Raw genomic sequence first — 27,691 nt, 5'->3', positions numbered from 1 at the left:
CTCTTCAGGGTCTTGATGATGTGGGATGTCAATGTCACCGGTCTGTAGTCATTGCAGCCACTGGGGCACGGCGTCTTCGGTACAGGAACGAAGCAGGACGTCTTCCACAGCACAGGAAATCTCTACAGACTCAGGCTCAGGTTGAAGACATGGTGAAGTACTCCACATAGCTGGGGGTCACAGGCTCTGAGCACCCTGGGGCTGACACCATCCGGGCCTGCAGCCTTGCTTGGATGGAGACGTTTCAGCTGTCTTCTCACCTGTTCAGCTGTGAAGCCCACTGTGGTGGTTTCAGGTGAGGGAGGGGCATAGCCATGAGAGAGTTAATCATACTAAAAATGAATCATGCAAGTTACAACATTCTGGAATGCACCACAATTTAAAATTCAATATTATTTTAAACTGCAATATTGTTACTAATGACAAAAATGTTACCTGAGATCTTGTAAATTTCAAATCAGGTGGAAAGGTAATGCAATCTGTAATTTTCTGAAATGCCATGTAGTTGTAATCAAATTCAAAGCGTTTCAGTTGAAATGTAAGGATTTGTGGCAAGTGCTTAAAATAGTATCTCTGAAAAATGTAAGGTAGAAATGAGTTTTACTTTTCCTGTTTCATCAATGCAAAGCTGAAGATTAGCAGATCTCTTTGCTATACATTTCAAATGTTGCAGCCATTCACTCTCCATGTTGTAAATCCTCATGTGAATACATTTCATATGGAATTCCACATTGTATGTACTTGACACGTCTCACCAGTGAAGACATTGCACTGACATCTGGCAGTACAGAAAGGTTCAAGGAAATGATTTGTCCAGGAAAAAATATTATTTTTACCATTCAGCTGCTTCTGTTGCTCCTCTGATTTGCAGCATGAAGAATTACAGAAATACCAGGATGACTGATTGGAATACTTACTGATGATGTTTCAGTCTTCATCTCACAGATGTTACAATAACATTTGTTGTCACCTTCCATTCTTTCCTCCTTCAAAAACTGTTTAAGACTCTTTTCCTTTAAGAAGAAAGGAACAAAATAGAGAAAAGGTACCAGATCATGTCCATTTTGTTTAGAGAAACAGCTCGAAACAGGCCCCTCCTGCCCAATGAGCTGCACCACCAGGCAACCCACCTGTTTAACCCTGGCCTGACCAGAGGATAATTTACCATGACCAGTTAACCGAATACCCAGAATGCCTTTGGGATGTGAAGGAAACCAGAGCACCCAGAGGAATCCCACAGGCTCACAGGAAGGATGTACAAATATCTTACGGCTGGAATCAGAACTGAAATCCAAATTCTGCCACCTGAGCTGCAGTAGGGTCGCCATGGTGTCGCAATTCTAAAACATTTAGTCCCCTGTAGTATGGGCTTCAATGCATGCTGTAACTGGCAATTACTGAACAAATAGACCTTCTACTCAATGCTAAAACCTACTATATTAATAATAGACAAATTGTCAATGGCAATACCACTGGAGATTAAGACGAGATGGTTGGCCTCTCTTGTTGGAGGTGACCAATACAAGCCCCACATGTGGCACAATTCTTAGCTGTAAACTTAACATAGTAGGCTGCTAAATGTGTGAAAATACTTTGAATTTCACAGACAGTTACAGTTAAAAACTATTAGTCAACAAGAAATCTATTACAACTAATCATTTTAGAAATTAATCATAAATTATTAAAAGTTAAAATATTTAAAAATTTAAAGTTGACAATTAATCATGCTTATATAACTCTCAGAGATCTCCCTTTTTACTAAAACGTAACTCTCTATCTTTAGGCTTGTCTGAAGTCTAACCCGGTGCAGGTCAGTGATCAGCTTTTCCATCATACCTGGTGGGGAAACTCCAGTTCAGACACTACTCTCCAGGATTGGTTCTACGCTGGAATGCAGTCAAGGTGATACCATCAACTTGCCAAATTGTAGACAAAACTACCAAACTGATTTCTCAATATTTTGCCAAAACTGAATTTAAAAAAGAATGAATATGCAAGATCTTCCTGAAGTCAAAAGAGATGAGATGTCCTTAAATTATTTGATAATTTACTCTCTCCCTTTTGGATTATGTATTTTATGTTTTGAGATAAGAAACAATACAGGTGGTCAGTCAGTTAGTTAATTAGCAATACAGTGTGGAGTCGGCCTCTCTGGCCCTTCAAGCCACACTGACCCAGCAAACCCACAACCCCAATTAACCCCAGCTTCATCACAGGACAATTTACAATGAGCAATTAACCTACTACCCCGTACAATAGAGACTGTGGGAGTCAAAGGAGAAAACCCATGCAATCCATGGGGAGAATGTAAAAACTCTTATAGAATGGCGTCGAAAATTCACTCCAAACACAAGAACATCCTGGGTTGTAAGAGCATCGCACAAACTGCCACTCTATCATGGCTTCCAAAGTTCCTCATGTTAACAATCCCATCCTTCTTGAATTTACAAAAATATAAGTCTAAAGATTTGACACTGTTTTACACATCAGTTATTGCGAATTATCATTGTGAAACAATGGATAGTTAATTTGTAAATTGTCCAGATTCATCTTCATGAACCAACATAAAATGTGATGTCAAACTCACTGCAGGAAAGTAATCAATTGCTCTAATGTTTAAAAAAGTTTAACTTATTTTCCTCATTTTTTTTAAACTTACCATGGAATCAAACTTTTTTGCAGCATTAGCCGAGCAAACAGATAGAGGTATATCCAGGAAAACTGTGTCTTCATCCATGGATTTTGTGCATTTTAAACACCTCAATGAGTTAACCATGGTGACTTGATAAATCTACAAGACATAACTCAATGAGAACTCAGCCTGTGATCCATCAGTTAGAACTTAGTACAAGAACACTGATACTTTATAAATTGCTCTCAAAAATTCTGATTCCTCATTTGTTTGATTAAGGTGTACAATAAATATCCTTAAGGGATGAACACCACGTGAATATGATACCTGGGCAAGAACACTAATTGGCTGCTCTTGTTTAGCTTCAAATGGAGTGTGGCACAAGGAGGAAGTGATCGGCCATCGTTCTCCCTCTGACACTGGAATCATTGCTTTCATGAATCAGAATCAGGTTAATTATCACTGATACTTGTGAAATTTGCTGTTTTAGGCAGCAGTATAGTACAAGCTGCAAAAATTCCCATAATGTACAATAAATACATTCCTAAGGTTGTCATAGTAGGGTTGGCAGTGGGGATAAGCTCCCACTGCCTATAAAGTGTTCCAGATGGCATGCGACTCTAACAGACTCTGAAAACCTAGTCCAACTCTTGCCCTTCACATAGACTGGGCAGACCAGTTTCTACTGACAAGAGAAGGGGCAAAGGTGGGCCACTAGCACCTGCTTAGGGCAGGTGGAGCTAATCAGCCTTGGACAGCAGTCCGCCTTGGAGACGAAGATTCTGTTTTTAAAACTCTGCTGCCTTGTGGCCGTACCCACTAATGGGAAAGGCTTCGGGAGTAAACCCCGAGGAAGAAATCAGGAGCCGGGGTCCTTAAGGCAGTTTGATGTTGTTTACAACTTCACCCTGACAACCTCTGTGACGACACGATCCCAAGCTGAATCGGGGCTTGCCCTTCCCTTGGACTACATCAGTGATGTAGAGAGGGGATCCCGCTACATGGGCAACAGCAAGTTCCTCAAATCTTCCCGCCCAGGCTTGCACCCTGGAGAGGACGCAGTCCACCAGAGATGCAAACCCATGAACCCCTGGGACTGACAACTGCCTACTGTGTACGATAAATAAATGAACTGTAGAAAAGAGCAATTGTGAAGTTGTGATCATGAGTTTACTGGTTGTTCAGAAATCTGATGGGAGAGGGGAATCAGAATCAGATTTAATATCACTGGCATATGCCATGAAATTTGTTCACTTTTCAGCAACAGAACAAAGAAATACATGATAAATAAATATGGTGAAAATAATCTGAATTACAGTACATATATCATTAATGATGGATGCCACCTTCCTAACGTGCTCCTTGAAGGCGTCTTGGATACTACAGAAGCTAACACTCTTGATGTTCTAACTTTCTGCAATATATTTTGATCTTGTGCAGTGGCGCCCCACCCCATCAGATGATGATGCAGCCAGTCTGAATGCATTTGTAATTTTCCACTGTTTTAGTTGAGAAACCAAAGCTCCTCAAACTCCGAAGGAAATATAGCTGCTGCTTGCCTTCTTTATACCTGCATCAATGTTTTGTGTTCTGGCTAGGTCTCAGAGATACTGACACCCAGGAACTTGAAATTGCTCACTCTCTCCACTTCTGATCCCTCTTGAGGATTGTTTTTTCTAGAAGGTGCATCTAAAGCTCTGAGTGTGAGTCTCCAGGCTCTTGTGCCTCCTCCCCATGTCCTAGATGGTGAGAGTCCTGAATAATGGAGGCTGCCTTCATGAAGCACCACTTTTTGAAGATGTCCACGATGGAGGGATGCTTGTGCCCATGATGGAGCTGGCTGAGTTTACAACCCTCTCCAGCCCCTTTCCATCCTGCACCTTGGAGCCTCCACACCAGGTGGTAATGGAACCAGTGAGAATGCTTTCCCCAGTACATATGTAGAAATTTGCTAGAGGCTTTGATGACATATCAGACATCCTCAAACTCTGCAGCCTTCTTCATGATTGTATCAATGTGTTGGTCCCGGTATAGATCCTCTGAGATGCTGGAGTTCAGGAACTTGAAGCCACTCACCCTTTTCACTTCTGACGCTGAGATGTGTTCTCCTAACTTCCCTTTCCTGAAGTCCACAATAAATTTCCTGGTCTTTCTGACATTAAGTCCAAGATTGTTGTTGCTACACCACTCAACCAGCCTATACCAGGCTCTATCTCACTCCCATAATCTTATTGCCATCTGAGATTCTGCCAACAATAGGTGTGTCATCAGTGAATTTATAGATGGTGATTGAGCTGTGGCTAGCCACACCCTATTCTCTAAAGAATTCATGGCCTATCAATACTTACAGACTTGAAACATTGTCTAATGTGAGAATTTACCTTGGTTCAATCATGGCGGTGCAACGCAGCACACAGCGGCCACTCCAGGAATGAATATCTGTTATCTGCAAGTAGGGGCCGTGTACAATCCTGATTTGATGGAGACAGACGTGTGAAGCACGGAGGAACATCTGGTGGAACTTTTGAAATGCCTGTTTCACTGCCGCTGCTACTGTGCTATTGGAGAAATCCCCAGGAGGAAAGCCCTGAATCCTCGGCTTTGCCTGTTGCTTGGCAGCCGGTGCCGGGGTCGGAGCGCTCGGCAGAGATGGTGCTCGGTGCTTAGTGTCAGAGGCTCAAAGTTTTCGGACGGACTCGGGAGTTGGCTGTGGTCGGGGCTCCCAAAGTGCTGTATCGGCAAGCTGTGGCGCTGGAGGTTCATGGCAGGAAGAGTTTTTCTTCCTTTTACCGTCTGTGTGAGATGATGGGCTGTCGGGACTTTGAGACCTTTCTTTTAAACTGTGCCATGGACTGCTCTTTGTCAGATTACAGTATTGCTTTGCACTGTTGAAACTATGTGTTATAATTATGGGGTCTTTGTCAGTCTTTTATCAATTATGGTATTGTCTGCACTGTTGAAACTATATGTTAACTATAACTGTATGTAACTATATGGTTTTGTGTAGGTCTTGTAGCTTAGTTTTGTCTGATGGGTTTGTAGTTCCTTTCCGGGGAACGTGATATTGATACGCAGCAGCTTCTCCGGACTCTGGATTGGGGATTACTGAATGTTATGTAGTTTTTCTTGTGTGGTCTGTTTTGTGTTTTTTTGTGATATCATTCCAGAGAATGTTGTCTCATTTTTTAACTGCATTGTGTTTATGGTTTATAAATGACAATAAACTGAATCTGAATCTGAATCTGAAACGTACAGCTGCCTTATAAAGATGTCTGATGGGATAAATATTGGTGTTTTTTCAGGAGTACAGCATAAGACATTGAATTAATGTGGTGAAGAGGAGCATTATTTTTCATCAGGAACACAACAAAAGTGATCAAAGGTGATAAAGGTATAGTGATAGATAATGATCAATCAATTACCTGTGTTTCCTTCCTCCATCTTTCTCAGCACTTTTTAGCGACAGAACATTTCACTGTGCAAAGGTGGTGTGGTTAACCTTGAGGACTGTCAGACACTCTGTGTCCATTGTGTGTGCTTGAGATCAAAATTTGTGCTGACTGAAGGAGAGGAGGTCATAAGGGTGGGTGACTCACTGCAAGGTCAGTGCATGAATCGTCATAACCACAGGCTCTGGCAGAGTAAGACCAGATCAGTGAATAAATTGTAACAATGGCAGAAAGGCATCAATAAGAACCAGTTTTTGAGTGCAATACAAATCGTTCATTGGACACAGAGTCATACAGCACTGAGACAGGCCCTTCAGCCCAATCGATCCATGCTGACCGATATGTCCATTCAAGCGAAACCAATTTGCAAGTATTTGGCCAACATACTTCTAAACCTTTCCATCTACTTGTCCCACCATCTTTTCAAGGCTGTTATTGTAGATGACTCAATCATTTGGCTTCACATCTTACCTGGGATTTTAAAACATTCAAAAATGATTTACAGTATGTCCTAGACTATGGAAGAATGGGTGATCAACTGAAGATCAAGCAAACAGTTGAAGGGACATTTAAGGAAGCAGGTTGTAAAGAATGACAGGTACTGGTATAGAAATAATGCTAGAGGAGGAAAAAGGAAAATGAAGAAGTACAGATTGAATTACAGGTAAACCGAGGCACATTTTAAAAGCAAATCGATTATCAGTATCACAGCAGATCAATTTTACCTTCAGAATATTATGCTCCTGATCCATTTTGCTACTCAGCACATTCACCAGACTGCGAAAACATTCCTCTATATCTCTCTGTTTGTAAACTTCACAGAATGGTTTAAAAAAATGTTAAAGTCAGCACTCAAGTTCAAATCATATAGTTGCTTATATTAGCATTGATTTCCCAGTTAATTTTCTATGATTATTAATTTTATAATGTATATTGCAGATGTATGAATTTGAAATAATAAATTGAAAATGATAGAGGCATTCGGCGGGTCAAACAGCCTCCATGGAGAGAGAAAAGTAGAGCCAATGTTTCAGGTTGACAACCTTCCGTCAGATTTTGATGATAAATCATCAACTTGAAATACTTGCTATGTATTTGCAGAAATCCTTTCAGTACATCAAGTCTGCACCAACCACCCATTTATTTAAATCCCATTTTATGTATTTATTTGTTCAGTGACTCCCTCACTGAGTGTCTGAACAACAATTATTGCATTATGTACCACTGGTAAATTTCTGGTTTACGGGCATCCTGGCCGAACTCCTTGTGTACATCCTCCCTTCCTCCCTTCCACCACTTTCTGTCTGGATTTGCTGAAGCCCAGCAGGAAACGTCTGGGACTAATGGTAATTCCGTCACTCAGACTGGAGATGTTATACTGATCTCACCTTTTGCTTAATACCCAACTCAGCCAGCTAACAGTTGCAAATCTCAATAAATGCCATAAGAAATTCTGCAGTTTAAATTTTAAAATAAATATTGCAATGGGATTTGAACCCAGCTCTCTGGATGGTGAGACCAGATTTCTGGTAACTTAACCTCTGTGCCACCCTATTATTTCAACCCTGATGAGTAACTGGAACTCCAAGTTAATTTACACATATACTCGCTGAGCATATGGAGTTTGAAACAATTTTTAGTTCATCGAATTGCCTTTCATTTGTGAGTCCACAAAACTGACCCCAACTAAGGAAGAGTTCAATCATAAATATATCAAGCAGCAGAATGCTATGGATTTGAGAAACTTTCTTTGAATCAGTAAACTGGCATGCTGCTATCTGATAAAAGCATGAATGTGTCTATTGCTTACCATTCAACTCCAATTGGGAGGTCAACTGTTCTGTGCTCAAGGACCATTCTTTCCCATCTGATAATCGTTCAAACAGGGAACGCAACTGACAAATTAATAAATCTTGTCCATTGTAACTGCAAAAAATATGAAACAGTGAAATTTTACATCGCTTAAAACCTCTGAGAGGGTCAGCAACTTTAAACTCCGCAGTGCTATCATTTCCGTGGACCTGTCCTGGGCCCAGCATTTCAGTGCAACTATGAAGAGAGCATGGCAGCACCTCTACGAAGATTGAGGATGACATCTAAAACTCTAGCCAACCTCTGTAGCTGTGCAGTGGAGAGTTTATTGACTGGCTGCATCATGGCCTGGTATGGAAACACCAATGCCATTGCACTGAAAATCCAATAAAAATATAGAGGATTCAACCCAGTCCATCACAGGTAAAGCCCTCCTTGCCAGTGAGCACATCTACATGGAGTTCTGTCACAGGGAAGCTGCATCCATGATCAGGAACCCCCACACCCAGGACATGCTCTCTGATCCTGTTGCCATCAGGAAGATACAGGAATGCAAGGACTCACACAGCCAGGTTCAGGAACAGTTATTACCCTTCAACCATCATCTCTGGAACCAGAGGATAACTTCACTCATCTTCACTCGCCCATCACTGAACTGTACCCACAACCTCTTGAATCACTTTCAAGGAGTCCATACTTATCAAATATTTATTAATTTTCTTTTTTCTATTTTCTTTTGAATTTGTATTGGTTGTGCCTTTTGCACACTGGTTGACAGCCCTGTTGCGTGCAGTCTTTAACTGGTTACATTATGGTTATTGAATTTATTGAGTATACCTGCAAGAAAATAAATCAGGGTTGTATCTGGTGACATACATGTATACTGGTCATAAATTTACTTTGATCCATATTACGTGCTACCCAATTGATAAAAATAGCCAATTATTTTAATGTGATTTTCCCTTTACAAATTGACGATGATGATTTTACCAGTGTCTTCCGAAAAATCATTGAACTCAGAAATTTTTCCCCAATACTGTGGCCACCACAAATATCAATTTGATGCACATTTTAATTTTGAAATGTCCCTATACCTACAGAATAAATATTACTTTCCTATGTCCTCCATTATTTTTATAATTGAGTTAATCAATCATGACTGAATAATCAATAAGCAATAAAAACTGCTGTTGCTGTAAACTGTGAACTCCCATTTGCCTCCCCTAACTATTTCCGGCATGTTCTGTACTTGTCTTACTCTTGAATAAAAGTACTGAACTTACAGGTATCACCATTACATTCCTTCCCCTGGTACTCCCTTACTTACAGTTATCTGGGATGCATTCCCCATTCCAAATATATGTTCATCACCAACTTTTAAGTTCTAAGCTTTTTAACAATCTGGATATTTATTTTTCCCAAAACACAGTGTACTCCAGTGTAGAAATGGCATCTTTGGTCTAACTGGTCTGTGTTGACCAAGTTTCACATCTAAGCTAGTTCCATTTGCCTTTGTTTGGCTAATATCCCTCTAAATGTTTCTTACTGAAGTACCTTTATACACACTATTTCCATATAAAATAGAGTAGTCATTATGCAATGCTCAATCCTACCTGGTAATGCATTCTTTAACTTCCTGGGTCATGAACCATGTTTGAAGTAATGTGTTCAGGTAACACGTGGCTCCCTGATTTTTCAATCCAACAAAATGTTTACCTGTAATAAAACAATGAAGAAAATGGAAAAGTTGTTTAATACCCAAATAACATCAGTTCTGTTTCAGGTGGTTCTTTATAACAATCCTCACAATGTAAGAAAGTATAGCAAAAAGCTTTATGATAAACAGGGAAATTTCAAAACCGCACACACAGAATGCTGGAGGAATTCAGCAGGACAGGCAGTATCTGTGGAAGAGTTCTGCTGAAAGGTCTCAGCCTGAAATCATTGCTCAGATTTCCAACATCTGCAGATTTCTCTTGTTTGTGAAAGAACAAAGTATAATTGGGTAAAAGAAGATGATATACATTTTATTGCAGATTGCTTGAGATGAAGCTCAGAGTAGGCCCTGCCGACCCTTCGAACTGCTCAGCCCAGCAACCCCCAAATTAACCCTAACCCAATCAGATGACAATTTACCATCACCAATTAACTTACCAACTGCTGTGTGAGAGTATTAGAGATTCTCTGCCAGCAACTGAAGCAGATCCAAAGAGAAGAGATACTAAACAGTAGTTTGGAAACAGAAAGATGCCACATTTTTGAGAATTATTCAGAGAATGTCAAGTGCCAAGAGTGCAAAGGTTGAATAAATGACTACCAGGTTAAAACAGTGGAAGGAGCAGTTCGAAGTTCAGTGTTACACAAATACAAAAACTCTTGCGGAGCATGGAAGAGGGGCAGAGGGAGATCATTTGAGAGCTTTCGAAATAACGCCCTACACCTACAACATGAATGTGGTTTAACTACTGATCGCGTTCTTTTAACTTCTTCGTCCAGCACTGAATGCTGATCCTTGAGTTGTGACATGCCATTCCACTTCGAATTGACTCCTCACCCTCGCCCGTCGCCCCCCCCCCGCAACTCCACACGGGGCTGCTGCTTTCATCGCCCTACCTGAGTTACCTGGGTTACTGTCCATCATTTTCCTGCGGTCTGTAAAACAGTACCAATAAAATTAAGTTATAAAGTCACTACGTACGAGAGAGAGAGAGAGAAAAAAACTGTCCTGCAACGCATTATGCTTAAATTCAGTCAGAGAATTCATCAACACTGAAAGATTTGTCTTTACAGTAACACATATATGATTAAGGGTGATTTACTCTTCATACTTTGATAGCCGATGGACTTTAGGAACCAGTTCACCAAAGAGAGCATGACACGTATCCAACAGTAATCCCAACGCTGGAGTCACAGAAAGTTCTGCAACTAATTACGAAGGACATGATCACGAATAACTTGTCGAAAGCTGCAGCAGTGATTCGAGTTATTGGAGTTATTTCTACCAATAATGCCTTTTTGTCACTTGTCAGCGTCTTCTATATGTATGTGTGTGTGTATATATATATATAATAACACTTTCTGTTTCACTTTCTCTGAACCAGGGGCGGTCTCTACAGAGCGGAAAAAAATAAGGAAATTATAGGTTTAGTATACTGTGGCGCCCACTTGTGCTCATTACAAGCAAGGTGTACAGAGCAATGCGTATTGCTTTATAGACGATTGTCGCCGGATCTTTCAGGTGGGATTTAAAACCAATTTCTTTTGATTTGGATTTCGGGAGCGGGGACCCCATCGATTATGCCCTGGACCCAGTAGTATTGGCCATCTAATTCCGTGTGTGAGAGCGGAGGATGACTTTAATCCACCCCACCTGCCTTTGAGTGCATCTATTTACACAAAACTTAATGCAGTTACGCAAGTCTTTTTATTCCTGGGCCTCTTGCAAGTGCTAGCAGCCGAGTTGTAACGAGAAGGAAGTTAAGCGATTCGGACAGGAAACTCATTGGCCGATAGGACATTGCTGACAACTGGCAGGGGTGAGACAACCTCCCCAGAGAGCTGAAAACTTGGCAGACCGCAAATGGCGCACGTACGGTCAGGCGACCAAGGTTGATTATGCACAAAAACACCGGGCTGGTGGGCTGAAGTCCTGGGTCAATTGTGACAACTCATTAAGTTTGTTCAGAAGTTTGCAGATCCTCAGTAAATTTCACTCTCGATCAAATCAGGAGAGTACCAAACATGGAATCGGATTTTGAGAAGGTCCCGACCATTCAGCCAGTGGCAAAGTTTCCCACCCTATGAATCTGAGGTGGTGCTGAAAATAAGAGATGATATCACAACATCAGCTGAAAACAAGACTTTTTTGTGCTGAATGTTGTATTTGTTCTTCTGGATGGAATAACTCACTGACTCAGAAGGTGCTGTTGAAGTAACTTAATGAGAAGCCCAGATAAATGAGATTTCTTGGAATCATATCACTCAGAAACAGGCCTCTTGCCCATGTCATCCATGTTGATCATGGTGCCTACCTGTACTTATTTTTTTTGTAATTTTTTTAATTGGTTTATCATCAAACAAACATTTCCATAAGCTGTATTTCAGACATTGTACATATATATCATATAATCATATATATCACAAATCTCCACAAAGTATTTATCTGAGGTATACATTTATAGAAAAGAGTGGAGAGAAAAAACGAGCAAAAGGAAAGAGCTATGTACAAGTAGGGAGTGATCTCTTTTTTACAACAGATTCATTGCTTTGTGAGAATAAAATCAGGCCTATGAGGCATTATGTAGTTAAACCATTTTTCCCAGTATGAATCAAATGGTTCCAGCTTATGATTAACAGATGCTGTTATCTTCTCCATTTTGTAAATGTCCATTGTAATTTCCATCCATGTATTTTAAGTTGGGCTCTCCTGTGATAACCATTTCCTAGTAAGTGTCTTTTTACCAGCCACCAACAGTATATTCATTAAATATTTATCTCTTTTCATTTGTCCATGTTAGGTCTGTATTCCCCAATGCCTTTTCTGTCCAAGCAGCTTGTCCAAATGATTTTTTGTTTTGTAATTGAATCGGCCTCTATTTCTCCCTCCAAAATCAGAGACAGTTTTATTTTCACTGATATGTTATGGCATTTGCTGTTTTGTTTCAGCAGTATAGTGCAAGATGTGAACAATCACTACAGTCACAATAACTGAAGAGATCCTGCACAGTGAGTATAGGAAGTTAGAGAAGAGGCTGAAGAGCAGGACCTCCAAAGTAGTCATCTCTGGATTACTCCCGGTGCCACATGTTAGTCAGGGCAGGAATAGGATGGACAGTGTGAAATGTGTGTATTTTAATGCTAGGTGTATTATGGGTAAAGGGGATGAACTTTTAGCATGGATCAGTACATGGAACTGTGGTGTTGTGGCCATTATAGAGACTTGGTCAAGAGATGGAAAGGAATGTGTGCTTAATCTCCCAGTGTTTCAATGCTTTAGGAAAGATAGAGAGGGATATAAAAGAGGAGGGGGAGCTGCATGACTAATCAGGAACAGTATCATAGCTGAACTCAGAGGGGACATAAAGGAGGGTCCATCCATTGAGCGGAAATGGGTAGAATTTAAAAGTATAGGAGTCACTCTGATGGGATTGTACTCCAGACCCACAATAGTCACTGGGATATTGAGGAACAGATGTGCAGGCAGGTTTATATGCAGGAAGGATGTCGAGCCTTTGGAGAGAGTGCGGAAGAGGTTTACCAGGATATTGCCTGGATTTGAGGGCATGTGCTACCACAAGAGGTTGAACAAATTTGGGTTGTTTTCTCGGGCATGGCAGAGGATGAGCTGAGATCTGATAGAGATTTACAAGATTGAGGGAGGCATAGATGGAGTAGATGGACAGTAACTTTTTCCTAGGATTGAAATGTCTGAAACAGAGGTTATGCATTTAAGGTGAGAGGGAGTAATTTCAAAGCCTCCTTCGAGCTTAAGTCTGACAGTACCTGCGACAAACCTGCTTGCAGTATACTGCTCCCACTGTCGATTGGGCTGCCAGAATGAGGCTGAACACCGCAAAGCACACCTTTTAAATGAGCGCCGCCAATCTGTGAGAAACCTCCTCACTGTGTGCTAGTCACTGATCGCAGCTAGTCAAAATACTCTCATAAAACTGCTGGAATGTTTGGGACACACCAAATCTTAATGCAGCACATCTGTCCACATGCTTTCTTCATGATTGTATCAAAGTGTTGGGCCCAGGATCGATCCACTGAGGAGCTGAAGCCCAGCAATTTGAAGCTGCTCATCTTTTCCACCACTGAGCCCGCAATGAGGACCAAAATGTGATTTCCAGATTCCCATTCCTGAAGTTTATAATCACTTGTTTGATCTAACTGATACTGTGCAAGGTTATTGTTGTGGCACCTCTCGACCTCCTGATCTGTCTCTCTCCTGTATATCTCCTCATCACCAGCTGCCAGTTAACCATCACAATGTATATATATAAAAAATTCATCAGATTCTCTTTAATTTTCTTTTCTTTCTCCTTAAGACTCTGCACTTGAGCAGCAGACTCCCCTACTGTTGTAAAACAATTCTGGTTACCAATTCCCATCTGTGCTCCTCATAATTCTATAAACCTCTACAAGATCAGCCCCCCACCTCCTAAGTTCATGTGGGAATTAACCCAACCTCTCCTTTTTCCCATTAGAACGACAGCCCTCCATTTCAGGCAACATTTGATGAAGACACAAGAGACCGCAGTTGCTGGAATCTGGAACAACAAATAGTCTGATCAGTGGCCCGAGCAGCATTGGTGGGAGGAAAGGATGTGGTGCTTAGATATGGCATTCAGCCTCCAGTGGACCCAGGTTCAGACTCGGACATGCAGGCATTGGGATTTCAGCTACCCCAGTGGACTCTGGTCTCAACGATTTCTGAAGCCAACAGGTCATCAGAACTCATTCTTACCATCTACATGGAATCCCAACTCTGGAACATGGTGACAACTGGCCAGGCTGGGGGTCGGGTGGTTCTACCAGCCTTTATCCACACTAGCCTATTGGTCCAACATCTGGCTGGACATTCCAGCCCAAACCGTGGATGCCCCAAATTCACATCCCTGGCTTTTGAATGTGTAACAGGGACTTCAGATTCTAGCCTGTCATCCAATTACCCCACATCTCTGTCTGTAAGCATGAACCAGATCTCACTTTCCACTCTGTCCTCATTGACCCAAAAAGAAATAAGCAACTTCAACAGAGATCACAGTTTGCTGCCACCTTATGCCCCTTAGCCGATATATCAAAATGGCACTTCCCTCTGGCAGATTGATCCACATAGCCACCATGCACCGTGCAAAATGGACCTGTCTCTCGGATCCCCTTTAGATCTTTCTCCTGTCACCTTTTACACAGAAGACTACTGTTTCCTCTATCTAGGTCTCTGATAACTTTAAAAATCTCTGCAAGGTCATCTCTCAGCCTCCTTTGAACCTGGGAGACAGTTCCCAGCTTATCAAATCCCTATTTCTAACTCAAGCTCTCTGGTCTAGGCAACATTTCTATGTATATTTTCTGCTAATCTTAATGACATATTTCTTATACATTATCAAACAGAACTGAACACAATAGTTCAAGTGTAGACAAACCAAAGATTTGTCCAGCTGTATGTCACGGGGAGGGGACAAGGGTGCTGGGAGAGGACCCACAAGCAGGACACAAACACATATTTCTTAAGTTCAATAAAATAGCATTTATTACTCGCGACACAGAAAAATCGGGAAATCAAGGAGGAAAAAGAGGAACACGAACCTCGGATAGGGGACTAGGGACTTGGATGGCGGCGGACCTGGGACTTGGAAACGGGGAACTGGGATCGCTGCGGCCATAACTTGGACAGCGGGAATGTGGATAGCTGCAGACCTTGGACTTGGATAATGGAACATGGACAGCCGTGGACCTTGGACTTGGACTGTGGGAACGTTGACAGCTGCGGAACTTGAACTAAGAGACTGGGACCTTGATTCACTGCGGCCAGAAACTTGGACACCACGGATTGCTGCAGCCAGATACGTGGACACCAAAACACAGGACAAGGAACCTTGAGCCAAGACTCCTCCTTCAGATCAGGCATAAGCCGGGACTCTTCTTCGGGGGATAGACACAGACACTGGGCATGAACATCAAGCCGGAACTCCGCCTTCAACTCAGGCACCGAGCTGGGACTCTTCGAGGGTAGACACAAACAAGGGGCATGAACATTGAGTAAGGACTCCACCTTCATCTCACCCCTGGCAGATTGACCTTGCCCAGACCCACTCTTCATGCCTTCTTCATGCCTGTCTACTCATATTGCCACATTCTGAGAACTCTTGTACCTGCACCTCTAGGTTTCTCTGTTCTACAACATTCTCCAAGGGCCTATCATTTACTGTGCAGGTCCAGCCACATTATACCCAACCAAAATACAACACTTCACGTTTGTCTGTGTTAAATTCTGTCATTCATTCGCATGCCAACATTTCCAGTTGATCTTGGTTCTTTTGCATATTTAGACAACATTCTTCACAATACAATATCACTAAGTTTAATAACATTTTCAAACTTTCTAATCATGCCACTTCTATTCTCTTCCAAATCGTTAGAATATCCGATGAACTTTAAAAGATCCTGCATTAAAACTTGGAGCATAGCATTGATAAGTTACCAAATCTGATAAGCAATGGTCCACTGCCACCTCCCACCAAGACAATTTTGTATTCAGGCAGAAGCCTCAAACTCCAGAAGATCAGCTCCAAGGCCAGAACTTGTTGAGTAACATATTTTATTGTTCATAATGTTGAAGTTCAGGTGACTGTCATATGCACAAGTACATGTATGCACATGCCTACTTGCAACTGCACAGTCACATAAAATCAGAGACAAAATTTTCACAAGTAAAGCATTTTAATCATAAATGATACAACACAATCCAGGATAAAGTTCAGTTTACAAAAAGACGATTGCTGTACCAAGGGTTCAATGTGGTCATGTCATCGCTGCACGGAGTTTTCAATTACATTTTATGCTTTCAATATTTCACCTGAAACTTTAAACGTACCCGTCATCTGAAGCAGCTGAAAAATCCTTCTCTTTGTGATTCATGTACAGATAACTTGACAATTGGTTTGGTATTGTCATATTTAGCAGGATACAGTGAAATGTCTTTGTTTTGCATGCCATCCAGACAGGTAATTCTAAACATCAGTACATAGAGGTGATACAAAAAGAGGAAAAACAAACTGCAGAATGTAGTTTCACAGTTACAGGAAGAGTGTAGACAGGTGGACAAGGAACAAAAGGGCAACAATGCCCATGTAGACTAAAAGATAAGCAGTTCATCATTATTATAGAAGATGTATCACAGGGCACAAAATATCCAGTAAACAGGATGAAATTGTTCACATTTCCTGCTCTCTTTGACCACTGTTGCCCACCCAGAATTGTTTACACGATATTTAGGCCCCTTTGCTCCTTTTTCCTCCATATCCTTTTTTGTCATTTTATCAATCACCCATCTGCTAATTCTCCATGGATGCCGTGCCAGAACCAGCCTTGCTTGGGTTCTCCAGCACTGCGTTGGGGAACTGACACTCAGATCCGAAACAAGATGAGAGCTGGAGTAGAATCTGAGACATCAATCATTTCAGTCCAGGAAGTTAAGATCCAAATTGGCCCATTCTTGTCAAATCGCCAGTTATCAGACACGTTGGAACACAATGCTCGCTGCCATTGAAGGACAGGAAAGGCTTTGAACAAAAACTAAATCAAGATTGATGTCATAAAATTGAATAGGAAAATGGTTCAATAGTTTGATTTAATAGCAGGGAATATATATGTAAACAACCCAGAATTCTTGCTGTCACAGACATCCACAAAAACAGAAGAGAACCCCAAAGAATGAATGGCAGTAAAACGTTAGAACCCAAAGCTCCCTCTCCCCCTCCCATGCACAAACAGCAGCAGAACATTCCCCCCCCCCCCCAACGTATTTCAGCAGGAAGCATCAGCACCCACCACCCACCAGACAAGCAATTACAAAGCCCCAAAGAGAGACCATGATCTGCTGTCCAACAAAAACTAATCATTGGCCAGACAATCCGACATGCCACAGGCTCACTCGCTCCATAACAAGGGGCAGAGAAGTGTCAACCTCTCTGAAAATGTGTCAACGGTTGAAAGTAAACACCAAGAATATTCTAATTATGACATAAAACCACATATTGTAATAACTAGGCCAGAATATACACGAGAAAAAAACCCAGAGCATACTGAATGAACAATCTCTCTGATTTCGTTGACTGTTCATTCTCTTCCATGGATGCTGCCTGATTCACTGCATTCCTCCAACCCACCTTACACCCCGTCCCCGTATGGGTCCAGGTTCCACCCTCTGCGCTCTCTTTCGTCTCTTCTACACCAAGTGTTCAAATGAAGCAGTTTCTCCTTACAAACGTCAAAGTGTAAACAGAATGTTGCCGGTCAAGCAACCCACACAAAATGCTGGAGGAACTCGGCAGGCCAGGCAGCATCTATGGAAAGGAGTGGTCCAGATCCTTCATCAGAATATAAACCAAATCTACTTCTGAAAGCACTAACTTGTATACAGTGCACACATTAAAGCCACGAAGGCGTCTTATGCTTCTGAATGCGAACACAGATCACCCCAGTTCAATTCTTCTTCCGAGTGCATTGTAAATCTTGTATTCTGTTTCTCCTCCAGGTAGCCGTGTTATGATGAATATTGTCGATTTGTCCCTGATCTGGTAATGTGAGAATGATTTCTCGTTTTCCAGTTGCTTGTCACTAAAAATGAGGCGCAGATCATCTACACTCTCAACACCTTAAAAATAGAGAAATTGAGAAAAGAGAACCTGATTAATAAAGGCGTTAAAATTAAACATTTTCAAGTCCAGAAATTACTCGAGAAACTGAATTCAAAGTAAAGGAAACAATTCTGCCTCGATCGGCGAAGCTGCATGGAATATCTAGATGCCCATTGTCAACTTCGTGGTTAGACTATCTAACCAATTTTCATCTCAGAAAACAATATGATATGTTATTCAAGTACCTAATAAAATGGCCTTTTCGTTATCAGCAATTTTTTAAACGTAACGATCTTCAACGCATTAAATTCAGCTTCCGACTCCGAGACATCAACCATAATTCTTTCGCCTTTCAAACCAATAACGCACACTTGATAGATCTTTCCCATTTTGCTCTCAGTAACTTCGTTTGCTGCTGCGGTACCCGTGAAGGTCTGTTTAAGTGAGTTAAATTTAAATTCACTTGCTTTACGGAACTCTGGCTGAAAGGTTGGGCTGTTCGATGTTCTGTGAACCGACTAGGGGACCGAAGTTAGCAAGTCAATGTCAGAAGAGGGCATAATGTTGGGATATCTCTGGGAGAGGTGGGTATAAAACCGGGCCAACTTTCCTGAGGACCGTATTTTTAACAGAACAACAAGAAGTGAGTGGAAATAAAATGGTAAACACGAGGAAAAGGGAAGATTTCACCGGTGCAAACAATATTTCGGAGACAAATTGCACCGGAAAGGAAGTTAACGGAATAAACCGTCTCCTTTTCGAGGGAGTGGTCAGAGGGTTTACATTTCACTGCAATTGTTTGGCGTAACCCACAATCGTAGTTCATGATCTACACAAACTCCCCGGTTGTGAAGGAGCATCGAATATGAGCAGCTGCGGAGGAATGAGCCGCGATTCCACTGACAACAGACTGAAATTTGTTAAGCGACCGGACGAGATCACAGGTAAAATATGCATCACACCAAGAGTAAAATAAGGACTGACCCCCAACGCTGAGTTTGGGTGGGCAAACTCACTCCAGTGTCTTGTGTACAAGTTGTTGCCGTCACAGATTTCCGATGCCGCTCGAAGCTGAAAGTTTACACGCGTTTCTACGTGGGGAGAATCCGGACCGAGACCCCGGCGCGGCGGCCGCTGAATGTCCACTGGTCTTTGGCTGTTGGAGGACCCAGGGTGGAAAAGGATCTCAGGCTCAGACCAGAGCCGGTTAGGTCGGCTTGGATCGTGAGTGTCGGTGTGTTTAGAGAGCTTTCAATAATACTGCAACGTGTTTCTGATATATTAGGGCTATGTTTGTTTTGCCATGCAATAAAATCGTTACCTCAAATCCCCACTCACATCTACTGGCGGCAATCTTACAACCATTTGTTTATTAAGAACCTATCTAAATTTGCCTTAAAATGTTCACTTCAATAATCAGATCTAATTTATTTGAACCATTTGAATTTATTTCATCTAAGCAAATACTTTTTAAAGAAAGCACTGTTCAAGAATTTGTGGTCGGTGTATACTTAAATCCTTAAAGAAATTCTGTAGTAAATCCAACAAAATGTTCTATTGCAGGAGATGATGACCCGAACGTTTACAGAGTGGAAATGTCCTGTGGACACGCTATGGATCCCATTTCACTCACGGAATGGTGTCGGATCCGTATCAGCGAGGTGGGTATCACAAACAATCCTTTCTGTTATATCTCATGCTCACTCCACTTTTTAAATGGGAATGCTTTACAATATTTGTTCAATTTCTATTCCAGGGTCATTTCAAGTTCCACTGCCCTGCAGTAATAGATGACACAGATGAAGGCTGTGGAAAGGAATGGTCCTACGTGGAGGTGCGCAGAAAAGCATTGCTCTCTGTTGAGGAACGACAGGATTTTGAAGAGAAACTTGCCACTCTCGCCGCTTCAAGTTACTGTGAATACAAACAGGTAAAGCAGGACCGGATTTCTCTCTCCTCTCCCCCCACCTTTCAAATCCACTCCTCAGGTTTTTTTCTCCACACTGTACTCTTTTCCATAGATGCCGCCTGGCCTGCTGAGTTCCTCCTTTTGTGTGTGTTGCTCGGATTTCCAGCACCTGCAGATTTTCTCTTGTTTGTTTTTACCTGATCAACATGCTTAAAATTATATGGAGATTTGAAATGATGAATGTAGAGAAGAAACGTTCTCTTGTGGAAGAATACAATTTTAGATATCTTAATACAGAGCTTTCATGAAGAAACCCCATCAGGAATTCAAGAGAAACTAGGGAACATACATAGTAACTGAGATCAATTGCAAAGAAGGTGAGGAAGGTGGATGAGTGCATGAAGAAATAACGATACACTGAGGGGTTGACATGAAATAAACTGACAAGCTTTATATGTGGAAATGAAAAAAACACTCCGTGTTTCAGGCTGAGACCTTTCTTCAGAAGTGGAAAAGGAGGGGGAAGACACCAGAATAAAAACGTGAGGAGGAGGGAATGAGGAGTACCTTGACTCCATTCTATCTCACTTGGTTCAGTCCCATCCCACTGAGGTCCACAACTCATCACATGCTCCAGGTCTCTTCAACAACTTTCAATTCCCAGGCCCCAAGCACCTCATTTTTGCAATGGACTTCTATACACTCTATCCCCCATCAAGAAGGCCTTAAATCTTCCTGCAAAAAGAGGACCCAACCATTTATCCTGTACTACCACCCTCCTCTGTCTGACAGAACTGGTCCTCACCTTCAACAATTTCTCCTTTGGCTCCTCCCAATCTCTCGAAACTCAAGGTGTAACCATGGGCAACTGCATGGGTCACAGCTATGCCTGCCTTTTCATTGGCTCTGTAGAATAGTCCATATCGCAAGCCCTCCCTGGTAATGTTCCCCAATGTTCCCTGTGATACTCTGATCACTAATTTGGTGCTTCTTATAGCACTCATGATGAGCTCGTCAATTTCATCAACGTTGCCTCCAACTTCCAACCTATACTTAAGTTCACTTGGTTCTTTTATGACAGCTCTCTCCCTTTTTCGATCTCTCTTTCTCCATCCCTGGAGAGAAACGTTTGTAAACCTACCAGTTCCAACAGCTATCTTGACTACACCTCTTCTCACCCCGTCTCCTGTAAAAATGTTATACTGTTTTTTCAGTTCCTTCACTTCCACTGTATTTGTCCCAGGATGAGGCTTTCCTTTCCAGAATGTCAGAGGTGTTCTCCTTCTTCAAACAACTGCGTCTCCCTTCCTTCATCATTGATACTGCGGTCACCTGCATCTCTTCCGTTTCCAGACACCCATTTCATAACAGAGACAGAGTTCCTCTTGCCCTCACCTATCATTCTCTGCAACCCAGAACCTTCAATACTACCATCATACACACCTTTACCTCCAACCCCATTCTCTGCTTTGTCCAGTCTAACCTCCCCTCTGATCTTGCTCCTGGCATGCGACAAAAATGTGACGCATCCTTGGTCTCATTCACTTAATCCTTTACCTCCATTCAGGGCCCCAAACAGTCCTACTAGGTGAGACAACATGTCACCTGTGAATCTGTCGGAGTCGTCTATTGTATTCAATGATCCTGATGTGGCTTTTTCTGCATTGGTGAGAACCGATGGAAATTGGGTGACACTTTGTTATGTACCTCTTCTCCACCACCAAAAACAGAATATCCCCATGGTCAAACACTTTAATTCCTATCCCCATTGCTGTTCTGACATGTTAGTCCATGGCCTCCTCTTTTGTCATGATGAGGCTACTCAGTATGGAGGAGCAACATCACATGTTCCATCTCGGTAGCCTCCAACTTGATTTCATGAACTTTGATTTCTCCTGATGGTAATTTTTTCCCTCCTCCTTCTCTTTCCATTCCCCACTCCTACACCTTACCTCTTCTCTTCACCTGCCTATCACTTCCTCCAGGTGCCCACTCCTACTTCCCTTTCTCCCATGATCCACTCTCCTCTCCCATCAGATTCATTCTTCTCCAGCCCTTCACCTTTGCCATCCACCTGGCTTCACCTATCACCATCTGGCTCATCCTCCTTCCCCTCTCCCAGCTTCTTATTGTGGCGACTTCCCCTTCATTTCCAGCCCCGAAGAAGAGTCTGAACTGGAAGTGTTGACTGTTAATTCATTTCCATAGATGCTGCTTGAGCTGCTGAGTTTCTCCAGCATTTTGCATGTGTTGCTTGGAAGTCCTACGTCTGTAGACAGAACTGGCTTTGCTTGGGTTCTCCAGCGCTACGTTGGGGAACTGACACTCAGATCCAAAACAAGATGAAAGCTGGAGTAGAATCTGGTACTTCAATCATTTCAGTCCAGGATGTCAAGATTAGGTGCAAATTAATCCTATTGGCCCAATCTTGTCAAATCGCCAGTTGCTGGACACATTGGAACACTGTACTCACTGCTATTGAAGGAAAGGGAAGATTTTGCACAAAAAAAATCAAGATTGTTGTCATAAAATTGAATAGGAACATGGTTCAATGGTCCCATTTAATATCATAGAATATGGGAAACAACCTGAAATTTTTGCTCTTCATAGACATCCACTAAAACACAAGCTTTATATGTGGAGAATTCACACCCAGGTATTGGCTCGCTTCTGTACTGTTAATTCTGTAACATGATTATCACCAATAGTTCTGCACAGGTTTGTCAGCATTTTTTTTTATTGGTGCTCGTAAACGTGAAAGTCCCAGACTTACTGATTGCCAATTCCTCACTCATGTTCTAACAATGGATTCTGCATGAATTATTTCAGAATTAGCTTGTGGAATTCTTCAGTAAGTAGATTAGAAAAATAGTCCTCTGACACTGCATCAAGTTAGACAAGATACAGGATTCATGATCTTTTCCATGGAAATTGTTGGTAAGAAAGATGTCATTACATAACTTCAATTATTTGCAGTTGTCCCTCACTGGCCATGGCACAGACAGCAATCCACAGATTACTACAGAGGAGGTCCTGCTTTTCAGCTTTCTACCTAGCTCCCTAAATTCTCTGTTCCGGAATTCCTCCTTTTCCTATTAATGTTATTGGTGTCAATCTGTATCAACACTGCTTACACTCCCCCTGTAGAAAAATGAAAAATGAGGGCCAATAAACTAGCCAATAATATGAAGTAAGACACATGAACATTTTTCAGTTATATAAAAAATAAGGAGGTGAAAGTTGATTTTGAACCACTTGAAAATGATACTGGGGAGGTGTTAATAGGGGACAACGAAAATGAGGATATACTTAATGAGAACTTTGCACTAGTCTTCATTGTGGAAATCACTAGCAGTGTGCCAGAGGTCCGTGAGTGAGTCCCATTGGAATGCCATGAATCTGAACTAGCCCTGACTCTAGCACCCAGGAGGCAACATACCTTTTGTGTGTGTCTATTGCATTCAAAAAACCTCAGGTCTACTCCTCTAACTATGGAATCCACATTCAATACTGCAGTCTTCTTCTCTCTGTCCCTTCTGAGCTGCAGCACCAGATGCCCCTTTCTTAGTTTGTTGGAAATAAGACATATTCCATTCCTTACTTTATAACAGGAAATATTTAGAGGGATATGGACCAAACATCTCTGTCTGGTATTATGGGGGCTGGGTGTGCTACTGCACAGGATTAAAAGAAAGTGCAGGAGGTTGTGAAGTTAGTCAGTTCCATCATGAGCACTAGACTCTGTAGCATCCAGAATATCTGACAAGAGCAATGCCTCAGAAAGGATCCATTACTAAGGATCCCCATCACCCAGAACATGCCCTCATCTCGTTGTTACCAACAGGAGCCTGAAGACACACACTCAACAATCCAGGAAAAGCTTCTTCCCCTCTGCCATCTGATTTTTGAATAGACATTGAACCCATAAACTCTACCTCACTACTTTGTTATTTTTATTTCTACCCTATTTAGTTAATTTAATGATTTAACATATATATTTATTGTAATTCAAAGTTTTCTCTCTGTTATTATGTATTGCATTGTGCTGCTGCCACAAAGACAACAAATTTCCTGACCTATGCTGGTGATATTTGCCCTGATTCTGATTCTGAAATGAGATCAGTTTAGATGGATGGCTTGGTTTGCATGGAGCTGTTTGACCAAAGGGCCAGCTTTGAATCTATGACTCTATGACTCAAAGATGTGATTCCACTGTAAATCAATGAAAGGGGAAACACAGTCTCACTCAGTGATTGTGGTATAAATCCATATGACCAAGGAATAAATCATCAGATGAATATCACTCTAAAAATCTCTCAATGTATTTAGTACTTAGCTAACTATATATTGTTACTGCAATAATGTCTAAATTACAGTAAACTTTTGTTTTTGTGGAACATCAAAAATTATCAATATAGTAGATGCCATAACATTCATTTTAAAGAAGCACATTTAAAAGCTAAGATTACATTATTATATACAGCGGATTATCAGAAGTGTATGTCCTTAATTACTAATTTTATCATCTGTCTTTTTTTAGTGTCCTAGGTGTGGGAGTAACGTGGAACGGAAAGATGAGATGAACGTATCAGTGATTTGTTCAGTCTGCTCGGCCAACAATGGAACCCCATTTGAATTTTGCTGGCAATGTATGAACAAGTGGAAAGGCCCTGCTCCACGCTCTGATAAATGTGACAATGAAGGATGCATTAATATACAGCTGGAAACCTTGAAAAATTGTGACACAAAAACTTTACCTTACAGCAATATTCAAGATTGCCCTAAAATCCGTGCTTGTCCCACTTGTGGTTTGCTTATAGAACATCAAGATATGTGCAAATATGTCATGTGCATCAGATGCCATGTGCAATTTTGCTTTGCCTGCCTTAACACAATGGCAATTTGCAGTAAATCTTCTAAGTATTCTCTTCATTGTGCTATACCTGTAGCCACAAGGCAAACAAGTATTCCAATGTGGAATTGTATTGAAAATCAGACCTCCAATCCCACTTCAGATTCCTATTCATTTGGCAGTCCAAGTCCCACTCCAAATCTCACTCTAAATTATTTTCTAAATCGTATTCAAAATCCCACTCAAAATTCTGTACAGAGTCCAACTTTAAATTCCTCTTTAAATTCTAATAGCCATCCCAAGGATGAGAGTTGTATAGTTCTATGACTAAACAATCTGGATCAGAGATTGCTGAAGGTACAAAAAATGCAGAGCAGTCAGTTAAACATTGTTAGAGTGTGTTATCTAAATTGCTTGACACTTTGTACTCTTGTGATGGATTGTTTCATTCATTGTTCCCATGGTGATGTGATCTGAGAATCCATAAGTAGAATAAATAATTGTCATTTCACCTTCCCTAAAACATCCAGCCCTGCCTTAAAGTGGATTAATGCATTATGCTTATATACAGTTTAAGTTTATGATAATCATGTTTCCTCATTTTACTGCAATATTCTGTGTATAATATGAGGAAAATATGATTGATTTCCTTTGTGTTTACAATGTCTTCTGCAAGTACATAGAACATAGATATCTACAGCACATTACAGACCCTTTGGCTCACAATGTTGTGCTGACCATGTAACCTACTCGAGAAACTGCCTAGAGTTTCCCTACCACAGAGCCCTCTCATTTTTCTAAGCTCTATGTATCTATCTAAGAGTGTCTTAAAAGATCCTATTGTATCCACCTCAACCACTGTTGCCAGCAGTGGATTCCACACACCCACCAATCTCTGTGTGAAAAACTTACCCCTGACACCCCTTTTGTACCTACTTCCAAGCACCTTAAAACTATGCCCCCTCGTGTTAGACTGTTCAGCCCTGGGAAAAATCCTCTGGATATCCACACGATGAATGCCTCTCATCATTTTATCAGGTCACCTCTCATCCTCCGTCACTTCAAGGAGAAAATGCCAAGTTCACTCATCCTATTTTCATAAGGCATGCTCTCTAATCCAGGCAAAATCCCTGTAAATCCCCTCCACACTCTTTCTATACTATCCACATCCTTCCTGTAGCGAAATGACCAGAACTGAACTCAATACTCGGTAAGTGGGATCTAACTAAGATCTTATATAGCTATAACATTACGTCACAGCTCTTGAACTCAACTCCACAGTTGATGAAGATCATCACACCGTATGCTTTCTTTACGTTACTGTAAATGTGTGCTGCAGTTTGAGTGTCCTGTGGACACGGACCCCAAGATCTTGCATATCCCCACAGCCAAGTGTCTTACCATTAATATTAAATTCTGTCTTCAAATTTGACCTACCAAAATGAACTACTTCACACTTAGCTGGGCTGAACTCCATCTGCCATTTCTCAGCCCAGTTCTGCATCCTATCGATGTCCCACTGGAATGTCTGACAGGCTTCCAGATGATCCACAATGCCCCCAATCTTTGTGTCATCAGCAAATTTACTAACTCATCCTCCTACTTCCTCATCCAGGCCCTTTAGAAAGAGGAGCAGTCCCAGAACAGATCCCTGCAGAGCACCACTGGTCACTGACCTCCATCCAGAATATGAAACATCTACAACCACCCTTTGCCTTCTGTGGACAAGCCAATTCTCGATCTACGAAGTACTTCCTGGACATAGAGTTATTCTACCTTCTTGCATTATTAAGTTTAAAAGTATTAACATGTGAAATGCATCAATATTCATATATCCAAAAATAGGCTGGTGCATTAAGTAGTGTGTCATCTTGAGTTGAAATATTATTAACATATTTTCAACTGTTTAATGATTTGATAAAATAAAATTTTTGTTCAGCAAAATTGTGCAAAAAGCAATTTGGCGCGACTATATTTAAATTAATAAATGGAAACAGAAACTAAAATAAGTTGTTCAAATCACAAAATGCAGCCCAAACCCTCTGACATGTCACCCACTGACATCCATCAGATGTTTAATCCACAATAAAGTACTTGCAATGAGTCTCTATAATATAAACTCTTCACTATTTGGAAAAATGTTGGTTACTCACTGAGAAACACACCATCACAGGAGACGGAGAGCTTATCCTTCAGTGGTGGATACAGTCTTCAGGCATAGGTTGAAGACGTGAAGGGAAAAATCTAACAAACACCTGAAGAGCAACTTCTTCATGCAGAAGGAGGTGAGTGTATGAAACCTGTTGCCAGAGAAATTACTTGATGAATGAGTTGGGTGAAATGGCCTGTTCCGATGCTGAATTACTCTTTCGCTCCATGACTGTTGCCCTTTAAAGTGGTTTAAAAATGTACTGTATGTATTTAAGTGTGCTGTTCATATGTTTAGTAATTCTACACACTAAAATCATCCTACTATAATACAATTAACAGATAATAAGGATAGTAGAAGATAGTTTATAGTTATAACATTACTAAAGCTCATATCACTGCTAAGATATATCTAAGAGCTGTTTCTAATATTTACATCATTTTAATCAGTGGTGATCCTAATGCAAACCTGCTACCCATATAGTTGTATGGCTAACATTTGTAATGATAGCATTCCTACTTCCT

General features: G+C 41.3%; 2 protein-coding genes across 2 annotated transcripts in view; one reads left to right on the top strand and one right to left on the bottom strand.

The window, feature by feature from the left end:
- The window catches only part of LOC132379929 (uncharacterized), a 44,139-nt gene extending 33,218 nt beyond the window's left edge, over positions 1-10,921 (bottom strand). The window contains exons 1-8 of the mRNA XM_059948293.1: positions 10,713-10,921; positions 10,507-10,545; positions 9,507-9,609; positions 7,892-8,007; positions 6,807-6,895; positions 2,660-2,791; positions 918-1,013; positions 436-573 (exon numbers count right to left, since the gene is read on the bottom strand). Of these exons, the coding sequence (XP_059804276.1) occupies positions 436-573; positions 918-1,013; positions 2,660-2,791; positions 6,807-6,895; positions 7,892-8,007; positions 9,507-9,609; positions 10,507-10,545; positions 10,713-10,767 (768 nt within the window). The 5' untranslated portion in view covers positions 10,768-10,921. The remainder of the gene's footprint in view (positions 1-435; positions 574-917; positions 1,014-2,659; positions 2,792-6,806; positions 6,896-7,891; positions 8,008-9,506; positions 9,610-10,506; positions 10,546-10,712) is intronic.
- An 8,034-nt stretch (positions 10,922-18,955) lies between these two features.
- LOC132404932 (uncharacterized protein DDB_G0292642-like) lies at positions 18,956-25,462 on the top strand. Its single transcript, XM_059989555.1, has 4 exons — positions 18,956-19,201; positions 19,821-19,918; positions 20,014-20,187; positions 24,707-25,462. The coding sequence occupies exons 1-4, from the start codon at positions 19,123-19,125 to the stop codon at positions 25,343-25,345; spliced, it is 990 nt and encodes a 329-aa protein (XP_059845538.1). The 5' UTR covers positions 18,956-19,122; the 3' UTR covers positions 25,346-25,462.
- The last annotated feature ends 2,229 nt before the right edge of the window (positions 25,463-27,691 follow it).

This window comes from Hypanus sabinus, chromosome 2 (assembly GCF_030144855.1).
Source record: "Hypanus sabinus isolate sHypSab1 chromosome 2, sHypSab1.hap1, whole genome shotgun sequence".
NCBI classification, from domain to species: Eukaryota; Metazoa; Chordata; class Chondrichthyes; order Myliobatiformes; family Dasyatidae; genus Hypanus; species Hypanus sabinus.
This window is presented reverse-complemented; position numbering and strand designations above follow the sequence as displayed.

What these genes read in the sequence shown, in the direction of transcription:
- LOC132404932 (XM_059989555.1), top strand. Translation starts at nt 19,123, where the DNA reads ATGAGCAGCTGCGGAGGAATGAGCCGCGATTCCACTGACAACAGACTG. An exon ending in GCGACCGGACGAGATCACAG is followed by an intron (nt 19,202 to 19,820) that starts GTAAAATATGCA and finishes GTTCTATTGCAG; the next exon opens with GAGATGATGACCCGAACGTT. An exon ending in GTCGGATCCGTATCAGCGAG is followed by an intron (nt 19,919 to 20,013) that starts GTGGGTATCACA and finishes TTTCTATTCCAG; the next exon opens with GGTCATTTCAAGTTCCACTG.